This window comes from Mastigoproctus giganteus, chromosome 3, assembly GCF_048544385.1.
Source record: "Mastigoproctus giganteus isolate SK-2022 chromosome 3, ASM4854438v1, whole genome shotgun sequence".
In the NCBI taxonomy this organism is placed as follows: Eukaryota; Metazoa; Arthropoda; class Arachnida; order Uropygi; family Thelyphonidae; genus Mastigoproctus; species Mastigoproctus giganteus.
Genome location: NC_143577.1, coordinates 199,979,361 through 199,991,912, shown reverse-complemented (window position 1 = coordinate 199,991,912; position 12,552 = coordinate 199,979,361). Strand labels below are relative to the sequence as shown.

The 12,552-nt window shown below is 34.4% G+C and overlaps 1 protein-coding gene across 5 annotated transcripts in view; it reads right to left on the bottom strand.

Moving 5' to 3' along the window:
* The window catches only part of LOC150088569 (kinesin light chain-like), a 376,502-nt gene that overhangs the window by 140,703 nt on the left and 223,247 nt on the right, over window positions 1-12,552 (bottom strand). For all 5 annotated transcript variants that reach the window (XM_090369572.1, XM_090369571.1, XM_090369570.1 and 2 more), the window contains exon 10: window positions 2,261-2,378. In XM_090369572.1, coding sequence (XP_090225698.1) covers window positions 2,261-2,378 — 118 coding nt within the window. The remainder of the gene's footprint in view (window positions 1-2,260; window positions 2,379-12,552) is intronic.

Here is a 12,552-nt window from a genome sequence, read left to right as displayed (position 1 = left end):
CTTGTTGGATAAAGAAGTTTAGTTGTTTTTGACTCCCACAACTCAGCCTTTCCACATTTTTCAAATTTATATTTGCATTCTTCGTTACATTTTAATTCAATGAGTTCTTGAATTTCTTCACTAGCAGACCGGTATCGCATCCAATTGGATCTAACATCCATGGTTCACTTCAAAAGAAAATAAATCTATTTTTGATTTCACCTTTTAAAGAACACAAATGATCTGAATAATTCTTTAAGATCATTCTCAGTGAAAGAGATTCATTGATTTCAGTTAACTCTTGCATACCATGATATTGCTTTCTCATTAAATTGCTTTGAAATATTTCCAGTTTTTCGGTGAAGGCTTTTAATATGCATTTGCATATTAAAAGCCTTGAAGTGATACTTCATTAAGTTTTCGAAAAATCCAAGCCATATAATATACGTTGATTTTGTGTTTGCTGATCTCCTTCACTTTCTATAAAACTAATTATTGTATCAAAAATGTTTATAAATCTTGTTAGACAGTTTCCTTTAAAATGCTATCTGACTTCTATATTTAAAAGAAGCCTCGCATACTGTTCTTCATTATCAAGGCAAAATTTTCTGAAAGGCTATCATATTTGCCATGTGACTATTTTATTGATGGTGTTAACTATACTGAGAGATTGATAAAGAACTGGACTAATTTTTTGTAACCAGATGACGTCAATGCAAAATGCAGTGTACCGCAAGAACTTTGGGACACACTTCTTTTAGGTGGGCTATAAAACCTTTGTCTTCCAACCATGGAGGTAGCACCATCAGAAGCACAGGATACCAAATTTTCCAATGGTACTTGTTTTCATCGAACCATGTTTTTACAGCAACAAAAATGGATGCTCCAGTACAATCAGTTTCTATAGATGTTACAAACAACATCTCTTCTAGCAATTTACAATCATCATCGAAATAACGAATTTATGCCATTAGAAGGGCCTTATTGTCAGTAACTGTGGATTCATTAATCTCAATAGAAAATTTTCTTGTTTTTAGTTTTTCAATAAGCTGCTCTTCAATGTTAATTGACATCTCGTCGATTCCTCTTCAAATTGAATCATTGCTCAATGGCAATGATTTTAAAATACTGGAAGGATTTTGATGAATCACTATTGAAATAACAGTCTCAGTAATTGTATGAGCACTATCATCTTTTGAAATGATTTCTGCAATTTTATACGATGCAATCATTCCATCATCATTTGTTTGCATGTTCTTCTTAAATAAGGAAGTAACAGAGTTATGTTAATCAAAATTCTGTTTTAAAATTTTAAAATATTAGATGTGTTTATCAACTTTATCAGGATTTTCCTTTTTAAATGATTTAAAAGTCTTGATGGTTTCATAGCCTCATTTAAAAAAGAACTATTACACATAAGACACATGGGCTATCCTGAGTCGAACGGGCTTTCAGTAAAACCATAAGCTAAATATTCATTAGGATACTGTCGCCACTTTTTTTTTCAGCACTTGACATGATTGATTGAATAACTACAAAGAATTAAATAATAAAATATAAACTATTTTTATTTAACTCTCATGTCACTCAAAAAAAAAAAAACACTGTGGATCAAAAATAAACAACTTCCACAAGGAAACAATAAATTAATACTAATTGTCACTTAGAAAGTAGAAACAATAGATTGAAAAATTTCCTCATCCCATCCTTGCCTCATATATTGACCAATGAAACAAAGAATAAAAAATAAACCATGTCCGCCAAGGTCGCAGCTGTTGGAAAGGTGCAAACGTCAAGGATTGTGGAGACATTACCTCTGAAAGCACTTAGGCATTTAATGCCTATGGAAAGCAAAGGTGGATGAATAAAGTCACATCCACTATCTTCCAATTATTAATATTTCTCACTCACTCCTAATATAATATGCTTATTTTAAAAATCAGTTGTCTCAGGAAAAAAGAAAACTCAATGAGAGAAATTAAATATTAAGGAATAGGATGTTGTCGGGTAGGGTTGAAATTTGGAGGCCCACAAACCATTCTAATAACCATGATTTTTTCGCCTCCCAAAAATCAATTTTCACCCCCCATTGGGGGGCAATATTGCCCCCACTGAGAATCCCTGTTATAGAGGTGGGAGTAACACCATTTGAAGAAATCAGAATACTAATATGATAGCCATTTCATAATTTTTTTTTTAAGAAAGTAATATTATTCCTAACAAAAATTAATTTCCTTCTTCAAAAGTAGATGCCATATATTTAAATTGCAGTGAAGCTCACCTATCCACCTTAGCTGCTTTGTGCCAGCCACCATACTCCCCATACGGTGAATTATCCTTGTGTTCATTTTTATTCTCTTCTCTTTCTTCTGCTACCTGCCATATTGGTTTGTTATTACCTGTAAAACAAATCATACCTAATGATACTGAAACATATATACAGTTCTGTATTTATATAGTGATGATTATTGTATTAATTTTCAATTTAAATATACATTAGGAATGCTTATCCCCCCATCTAATATATTCAAATACTCAAGAATGGAGTAGCCAGTAATGCTGAGACTCTCAGTACCTTTAAATGTGCAGTCAAGTTACACTTCTAGGGGCCAGTTGCAGTCAAATATCCATATCTAGCAACCTTGGGACCTGATCTTAGATGGCTATATTATAGGGGTGCGCATGCACGCACACATTGAACAGGCAAGGTCCTATGTGGACCTTGCCTGTTCAAAAGCCTATATGCAGGAGGAACAGTATCAATGTAATGAATAGGATCAAGCCATTAAAGGAATAGGATCAAGCCATTATAAAAGGAATAAAAAGGACCACCTGCACCTTGGATACACAAAAGTAAGTGAAAGTAGCTGAACTCTCAGTCTCAACTGATCATAAGTATATTAAAATTGTACAAACGCATTCAACTCACAAGCAGATAGAACATAACCCTATTATATATTAACAGTTCCCAAAACTTGCTTCCAAATTAACAAAAACATTGGCAAAGTTCAAGTAAAATAAGACTAGATATTCATATTATGTCTGGCTTCTTTGTAACCAGGGAGTAATTATCACTTAAAAATTAGTTTCCTGGTTATGTGTAGAACCAGGTCATCTATCTTCTCTATTTGAGCTGTCTAACAGAACAATGAGGATAAAAGAGGAAAAGTATAGGAGAAAGAAGCAAAGCAAGTAAAAGCTTCCTTTAAAAAAATAACAATAATTAATAAATAAATGAATAATACAAAAGAAAAATATATAAATTCCCACCAGTATCGAGGTGGGGTGGGGGAAAATCATCCTGTATCTAGAAAAATGCAAGGGATAAAATGAGACAACATAAATCAGGAACTTCCCAAATCATGCCATTGTCCCATCCCATCTCTTTTTGAGGCCATTCACAGAGTAAGGTTTGATCTACAGAACATGTGTGTAATTACATTTCTGTTGGCATGCCGCTTACTGACACAAGAGCTACTGAGGTCAAATTGTGTCTGTTCATAGTGTATTTAATAGATATAGTGAATGATTTTCAGGTAGGATGACAGGAAGAGAAATTTTCCCTTATGGCAGAGACTACACTGAAAGAGTCAATATAAATTAGGGCAGGCGAAGTGGAAAGTTCAGAAACCTGTCAAGTTTATTTGTTTGTTATTTGGTTTTTAGGAGCATTAGCAACTAAAGCCATATTGCTCCGGGGATATGCGGTGGTCATTCCCTGACCTTTCCAGATCCTCTGTATTTGGTGGGCATGGGCTTGAACCCCGGTCTACATCAAGAAGCGTGTGCTACGCACTGCTGCTCCTGCCCACCTGGCTAGAGAGGTGTGCTGCCCATCAAGTGATAGCTTTACACATATAGTTTGGCAAAAAAGATGCCATATGCAGCTGGTAATTAAGCTGTAACTGTAAAATCAAGAAAAAACTGCCATAGCACCTACTGCAATGCCAGTTTTAAATCTGTCAGTGCATATTGTACAGGCATTGGAGTTGGTTGTGGCATGAGCTACTTGCAACTGTCTGGTATTGCAGGAAGACTCCAGATCTTAGCAGGACAGAGAGATAGTAATATAGCAATGTTTTTCTGCAAAGGTATAAAAGTTGAAACATATGATCCCCCATTAGGGGGGACTCATGCACTTCAATGTAACGGCTCTGGATTGGAGATGTCCTGAAAGCTCCCAGGGCAGTCCCCAGCACTGTGTTGGACGATGTTTAGCCATTCTAATGCATTCCTCCTGGCAGAGTCATATAGTGGAGTACCATAATCTGAGTGTGAACAGATTAGAGACTTGTAAAGGTGTGGTAAAGTGTACTGATCAGCTCCTCACAACATGGACGAGACTGTTTCAAACAATTAGTTCAGTGATGAATGATATGGCTTGGAAATTTAGCTTGCCATCTAATATCAAACTTAGAAGTCTGATAGTATTAATTAGTGGTATCAGACTATTGTTTAACTGTAATATTCAGGATTGTGGTGGAGAGCATGTTGCTTGCAAAAGTGACTGGTGGTAGATTTCTGTTCCACTAGTTGGTATCCACTGCATGAGGTCTAGGATTCAATTTTAGTTATGGCAAGTTGAAGCTGATGTTTAAAGTTTTCATGCTTTGTGACTGATACCTGTAAACTTAAACTTGTTCATGCTTTCTGTGCTTACATACAGTTCTGATCATATTTCTATCAGTAAAAATCATGAAAATCAAAATCCTGACAAAAACAAACTTGGACCAAATAAATATAAATGAAAAAGAAAAACAAGAGAGCTGACTTTGTTGACTAAATATAACATATATAAATAACAACAACTAAACTATCTAACACATTTACCATCAGCAGTACCATTTCTGAAATTATGCTTCATTCTTCCATCAATGCAATTTGTTTATAATGAAACACTGTGCAATGTGTACGGAATTTTTGGCCATTCTATAACTGGGAAAATTCATCTAGGGAAAAATCTAGCTAGGTGACTTGTTAAAAGTCTTGTTACCTTCTCAATCATAATCCCAGGTCAACAAGGGGTACCAACTAATCATGTACTTAAACTTCAAGACTAAATTGAAATTGTAGTTGAGATATAAGTTTCAATTGAAATTATGTTTAGCAATGTTACAACATTATGCCTCAAAAAAAGTGTTGGTCTCTCACATAGCTTTCATCTGTCAACTTACTCAGCTACACATTATAGATGAAACAGATCTCCATGTAGGTCAAGCATACTTTACCTTTTATGATTCCTTCTTCATCCAGAAGGCAGCTCTCACAGGAAATTCAATAACACCGATCACCATCCTTGCTAACCAAGGATGGAAAGTAACAATACTATAAAAAATACATATATGAAAATAACTGCTGTTATTTTGAGATTTTTCTGACATGTCAACTGCTTTAGTCTGCTGTTCTTACGTACTGCCATGTGTTTTATAGCATATTATGTCTGAACAAATGCACTTTCAGAAGCTAAATTGCAAGTTTATATTCTGAAAAACTCTACTTCCTCTATACATGAGATGAGATAATTGAAGAAATCTTGAAGAATTCCTATAGTTTTTAATGATATTCAAACCCACCTCTCCAAAAGTCGACAACTTGGAAATCCATTATGCTATCATGAAAAGCATCAAAGTAAAGTGGTCCTGAGTCCAAGGAAAATCCACAACAGACACCAAAGGAGTTGATGGAGATTGTGGGGGGAGAGAAGCCGCTCTCTTTTGTATGTTGGACAGCTTCTGCTACAATACCATGTGCTACTCAGATGCATCTTGGCATATTTTTCAAATGTCATGCTTACTTTAAGATTGCCCAATACAACAGCAAAAAGCCCATCACAAATTCTGCCATAGCAAAAAACAATAAATGCTTTTGAGGATTTGTGCTAATTAGACAACTGAATCAGATTTGTCCTCTTAGACATCAAGCCTCCCTCCTGAAGGAAGGCACTGAATAAAGAAGCAAGCTGTACATAAACTGTGTCACCTTAGATTTTCCTGTATTCCTATAAAATTAAACAAAATGAGATGTGAAAACAATACAGGATACTGATGTTTAGCAATCACACAGGTCCTCTATAAAACTGTGTGAGTACTAAATTTCATAGGCTTCAAAACATATACTACAGGTAATGCATACAACAGGTACTGCATATGGGTAGCAGCAATCCCAGATTAATTACCAACTGTGTGGTACTACACTCAGGGTAGTGTGAAATGAAAAAGAACTGCAAGTAAGATATGAAGTTCTCTGAGCAGTACAGACAAGTGCTAGGACAGCTCATGGGGTTTTGTCAATGATACACAGTAATTTTTCTAGCAGGGATAAGGAGATGATCATCACATTGAATAAAGCAACACCCTCTCACAAGAGACTTGCCTTGACGTGGCGAGGCGGCTTGTGTGATTCAATGATACTAAGAGCTATATCGACAGTAAATTAATTAATTATGGGGCCTCCCAAGCCTGACAAAGGTTCTCTCCTGATGATGGGCAGCAGCATCATCAGTAACTATTGGTGGCAAGGTTTAGTTGAGATCTGTTTGGCAGCACTGTATGAATACAATGCATGGTCACTCTGACTATTGACTGTATTACTGTGGTGTGAAAAGGAATTGGAAGCTATCACACTTTTACCCAGGACATTCAAAATCTAGCAATGATGGACAGTTATGTCCCTCAGGGAAGAGGGCCATTACAACCCTTGAACGGGAAGAGGGTGCTAAGAATCTCTGGGTGTTAGTTGCTTAGAATTGGGAACTGGAATTGGGAAGTGAGAAGCCTATATGAAGCAGGAAAAGTTGATAATTTAACTCAAGAAATGAACAGACTGAAAACATATTTTTGGTGTCATTGAGGTCAGATGGTCAGGAAATCGTAAATGTGCTAAAGATACTTTGTGCTAAAGGTAAATGTGCTAAAGATAATGGTATGTTTTATTACGTTGACATTGATGACTGAAATCATAAAGGAGTTGAATTTTTGGTTAATATTCCTTTGGTTTGTAAGGTAGTAAAAAAATGTATTACCTTACTCAGACAGGGTGATGATGATTCAAATAGCAATTAAACCTTACAACTTAAATATAATTCAGATATATGCACCAACAGCCGACAAATGTAAAAAGGAGATAGAGACATTTTATGAAAAAATTAAGTCGATGTTACAATTATCCAAGGAAGAAGACATCACATTACTTATGGGTGATTATAATGCCAAAGTTGGTGCTGGTAAATGTAGAGGGATTGTGGGCAAGTTTGGACTAGGCAGGAAGAATGCCTGTGGACACAAGCTGGTAGAGTTTGCACAAAGATTTGAATTAGTAATAATGAATACCCTTTTCTAGCTGCCCCCCATGCAGACTATATACACGGAAATCTCCAGGCGATGGAGAAAACAATATCATGAGAAATCAAATTGATTGTTTTGATCAACCATCACTTCAAAAATTAAGTGAAGCGTTTTAGAACATATCCAGGTACTGATATAGGTTCTGACCATAATCTATTAATTTGTGAACTGAAAGTGAAGCTGAAACTTATAAAAAAGAGAGTGAGCAACGGATTGACATTCAAAAGATAGAGATCAAAAATATTAAAAAGAAGATCGAAGATGCTTTGGAGAATGAACTGAATTATATCCTCCCAGAAGATATAAACGATAGATGGAGTTGAATTAAAGAGGCTGTACTTAAAGTGACAGATAATCATCTGAAAAGTGAACCTCTAAAAGCAAAACAGAAGTGGATGATGAATGATATACTAGAGCTGATGGAAAAGAGATGGAACAAAAAGAACCCAGCAGAATACAAAAAAATAAGAATGGAAATCAGGAAAAAAATAAAAGCAGCAAAGGAAAATTGGATGGTGTCCAAATGTGAAGAAATTGAGAAATTGGAATCCCTACATGACCAATTCAACAAGCATAAAGTCTTGAAGGAGGCATTAGGACTACACATCAGAACCGGTAATGGAATTCGAAAAAAGAAGAAAGGACTGATTGCAGCTTCAGTTGAAGAAAGACTTGAATGCTGGCAAGAATATATCAGAGAATTGTTTAATTATAATAGAAACGAAAAGTTTGACAGATCAGAAAACATGGAAGGACGGAGTATCATGGAGGAAGAAGTAGTGATTAAATATGCTAAAACCAAAAAGACAAGTGATCCTGATGAAATTGACAGAACTTTTAAAGATAATTTTAAGGTGGAAGTGTTGGTTGATCTGCTCAAAAAAGGTTTATGACACTGGAGAAATTCCGACAATTGTCGAGGTTGTCGCTAATACCCATTCCAAAATGTGCAAATACAAATAGATGTTCTTAATTTAGAACAATTAGTTTGATGAGCCATGCATTGAAGGTACTTCTGAGGATTATACACAATCGAATTTTTAAAAGATGTGAGAATATACTTAGTGATTCTCAATTTGGCTTCAGGCTACTGATTACTAGGGAAGCTTTGTTTGAAGTTCGAGATCTAGTAGAAAGATGCCAATATGTGAACCAAGAGGTATACATCTGCTTCTTTGATTATGAGAAAACAGTCGATCATGTAAGACGTGACAGAATGTTCAAAATTCTAGAAAATTGGAATTGATTGCAAGGACATTGGAATACTTGTGAAATTGTATTGGGGACAATCAGAAAAAGTATATATAGAAGGAGAAAAGTCGGAAGAAATAGAAGCTGAAGAAATTTTTAAAGAAGCTGCAGAGGGATGTACAAAAGGTACAGAGATTAATGGCAATACTGTAAACATGATCAGATATGCAGATGATACTATTTTGCTCACCAGTTCTGAGACTGATTTACAATCATTAGTGAATAGGATAAATAGAATAAGTGAAAATTTTGGTCTGAATTTAAACATCAAGAAAACAAAATTCATGGTGATCAGTAAGAAAGTATGAACAAAATTTACAATCAATAAAGAAGAAATTGAAAGGGTTAAAGTTATCGTTACCTTGGATGTATGCTGAGTGCGGACTGGAACCATTCTATTGAGGTTCACTCAAGAATTGAACAAGCAAGTGCTGCCTTCCTTAAAATGAAGAATCTTCTATGCTGCGGTGATCATATGCTTCATTGAAGAACAAGAATACTAGAATGTTATGTCCTTTCTGTCCTCCTTTATGGAGTTGAGGCCGAACACTGACAAAGAAGACTCAGAATAAGTTAAATGCTTTTGAGATGTGGTGCTACAGACAAATGTTAAGAATGTCATGGACTGATAAGATAAAGAATGATGAGATCATGGGACGAATGAAGAAAATGACAGAAATAAGAGGAAACTAAAATATTTAAGACATATGATGAGGAATGACAAATATAAGATGTTGGAAATGATAATCCAGCACAAGATCAATGGAAAAAGAAGTCGAGGGAAAAGAAGACGGACATCTTGGTTGGCAAACTTCAGAGAGAGTGGTTTGAACAGGGTAACGAGGGCTTTTACCTCACATACGTTCATTGCGAAAATGACAGACAACCTCTGCAAAGAGACGGCACGTTGAAGAAGATAAAGCAACAGCCAGAACACATTTTGAGTATACTGAATACAGGTCTGGAGGCCTCATTTTGGGAAAGATGCAGAATTGTTGGAACAGGTGCAGAGAAGGGAAAGATTGGTGAAGAAAACAGAGGAGTGCGCCTGCCAAGAAAGGCTTCAGTTCTGCAAATTGCAGCATCTGGTTGCAGAATATATGAGAGAAAGTTTATCTTTAGCCAATAGGTGATTGACTGCTGGAACAAACTTCCATCCATTGTGGAAATGGATAATTTAAATAAATTCAAGAAAGAATTAGACAACAGACATTGACAGGTGATGCGGAAAGAGATGTTTGTTTTTTTTTTTTTTTTTTTTGGTTGATGCTGTATAAGCTGGCTTTATTGCATCATTTACTAATAGCAATATGACTGGAGCATTAGATGGTTTCTCATGACATACTAACTTTGAGTGAAAGATTCCATATTATCACTTATTCCATAATGTTTGGCCACAAGCTTGTACCTTTTCTGAACAGATTGATGACAGTGGATATATTTTTTCTTAATAATGACAAAGTAATTATCAATATTAAGTTGCTCAAAGGCTACTGTACTGGTCCTGTGTGTGCAATGAAGCTAAATATAGAACTCATGTGATTTTATTGATTGGAAATTAATTGGACATATGTTAAGATGTTTTTAAATGCAATGTTATAACACTGTATGAACATTTAATTTCCTTGCAAGCCCTGCTAGATTAATCTGTCAGAAGTATTGCCCAAATGCAATTTTTCCCAAAAAATTTTATTTTATTTTTTGAATTGGCAATAAAGGAATTCGTACATATAAGCAGTATACAATTTACACATACAAGTTGGTCCATAAGTAATGCCTCTTTTCAGCCACAAAAGTATAAATACAATGGGTACAAAGTTTAAATTTATACCATTTATTAAACGGGCACTGACAAGCATGTCCACTTTATTCTGTATTCACCTTATTTTTCAATACATTTTTTGCCATTCTTCCATCCAACTCACGTATGAACTGTGGTAAAAGCTTGGACAATGCTGTTGAAGCCATTTGAGTGATGAGGAGCTACCTTTTTCAGCTAATCATCACTCAAAAAGTGTTCTCCATAGAGAAATCTTCATATGTCAAATAAATAATATATAAAAAAAAATCAGATAGAGCCAAGTCAGGGCTAAATGCAAGATGAGGCCAAGGTCTGCAATTTTCATCTGAGTCACACAGGCTGTGTTGTTTGGCATAAAAATGGTTTAATGCAATTTGGTGTCCTGTTAGATAGAGCCTTCCTTGTTTAATTTGTAGCCAGTGTTTCTCAACCTTTTAGTCGTTGCGGCACAATTTTCAAGACGCTAAAATTTTCCTGCACACTACAATCACTATTATACTCATATATATTACATATACATATATTAATATATATTTATAATATACAGCAGACTCTTGATTTACCAGGATCGCATTAACCGGGACACTTCGACTCCAAATTAAAAAAAAAAAAAAAAAAAACCAGAAATCATAAAATTCAAGTAATAACTAAAATAGGTATAAACAAATGTTTTGCAGGTTGTAAACAAGTGGTATTATACGTCGTCATTGGGAGATTATTATCTTGCAACCCCCACTATCTTCACACTCGCAGCAGCTCCAAAAAAAAAAAAAAAAAAAAAAAAATGTTTAGAGTGTTTTAAGTGCGTCGCATTGCTAAAGGACAAGTTTTGTTTTGTTATTTATGTCAGGGATGCCGGAATTTTTTTTTTTATAGTAACTATATATATATATATATATATATATATATTTTTTTTTTGTTTAGAAATCACGATAATGATGGGCAAACGCAAGAGTTGTGCTTTCAAAAACTTGAAATTATTCAAAAGTTTGAAAATGGTGCATCCGTTAAATCTCTAATGAATCATTATAATGTTGGTGACCAAACCATACACAACCTTGTAAAAAATAAAGGGTAGCTATTAGTTTAAAATCGACGTCGTAAAAAATAAATGCATGTCCAATATGCACTACTCGCGTATTGGACACACAAGTAGTGTGTTAAGTTTTTTCGTTTTTTATCTATCGCCATATTTTTTATGTAGCTGAACATTTTTCAATACAGCAAGTCCCCGACTTATGTTACGTTATTTATATATTTTTTTATATGACTGAAAATTTCACCATAATAACATAAAAACCCACAGAATTTCAGCTATCGTATTATCACAAATGCAATAAAATCGAGTTTACTATCGTTTATAATGAACTGCACTAACAGAAAAGCGATCAATTTGGATTAGAAAATTAAAATAATAAGAATGTATGAAAATGGCCGAACATTAACATGTATCGCGCGGAATTCAGATTTGTCAGTGGTAACAGTGAACACAATAATAAAGTAGAAAGACACGAAAAGCGATGAGGCGATCAGCACCAATGAAGTTAACTATAATAACCAAAGCTACGAAATAAAAATCAGTTTTTACAGTACAATAACATGCATTTTTTTTTTCCTTTTATGTTTTCTTTTCTTATGTGCCACTCTGGCTGCTTCACTGCTGTCCCCAGATAAAGTTTTTAATTGAATTAATTAAAAATATATAACTATTTTTTTTCATGCTTTTGAGGATATTATGTGGTTTTTGTAATTTTGGCATAACAGGGATATAGTATAAATATATGTTATTAGTCATTTCCCAGTTAATTTACGTAAAACTTCGACTTACATAAGAAATCCTGGAACATATTTCTTACATATGTTGGGGACTTACTGTATTTTTGGATTAACTGGGAAATCAATTATCCGGGAACTTTCACCATCTATCCTGGAAAATCGAGAGTCTAGTGTGTGTGTGTGTGTGTGTGTGTGTGTATAAATATTATAAATTAAAATTATAAATAATATATATATTATAATATTTATATAATACATATCTATATATACCTTTATTCACAAACTGGAAGTTATTTCTGTTGGGTATATTTAATAATACACTTATTTGTTTTAAATGCTTTTAATGTCTCTTTTTTGAACATACATGAATTGCATAAAATTTAAAAGAAAAATTATTTAAAA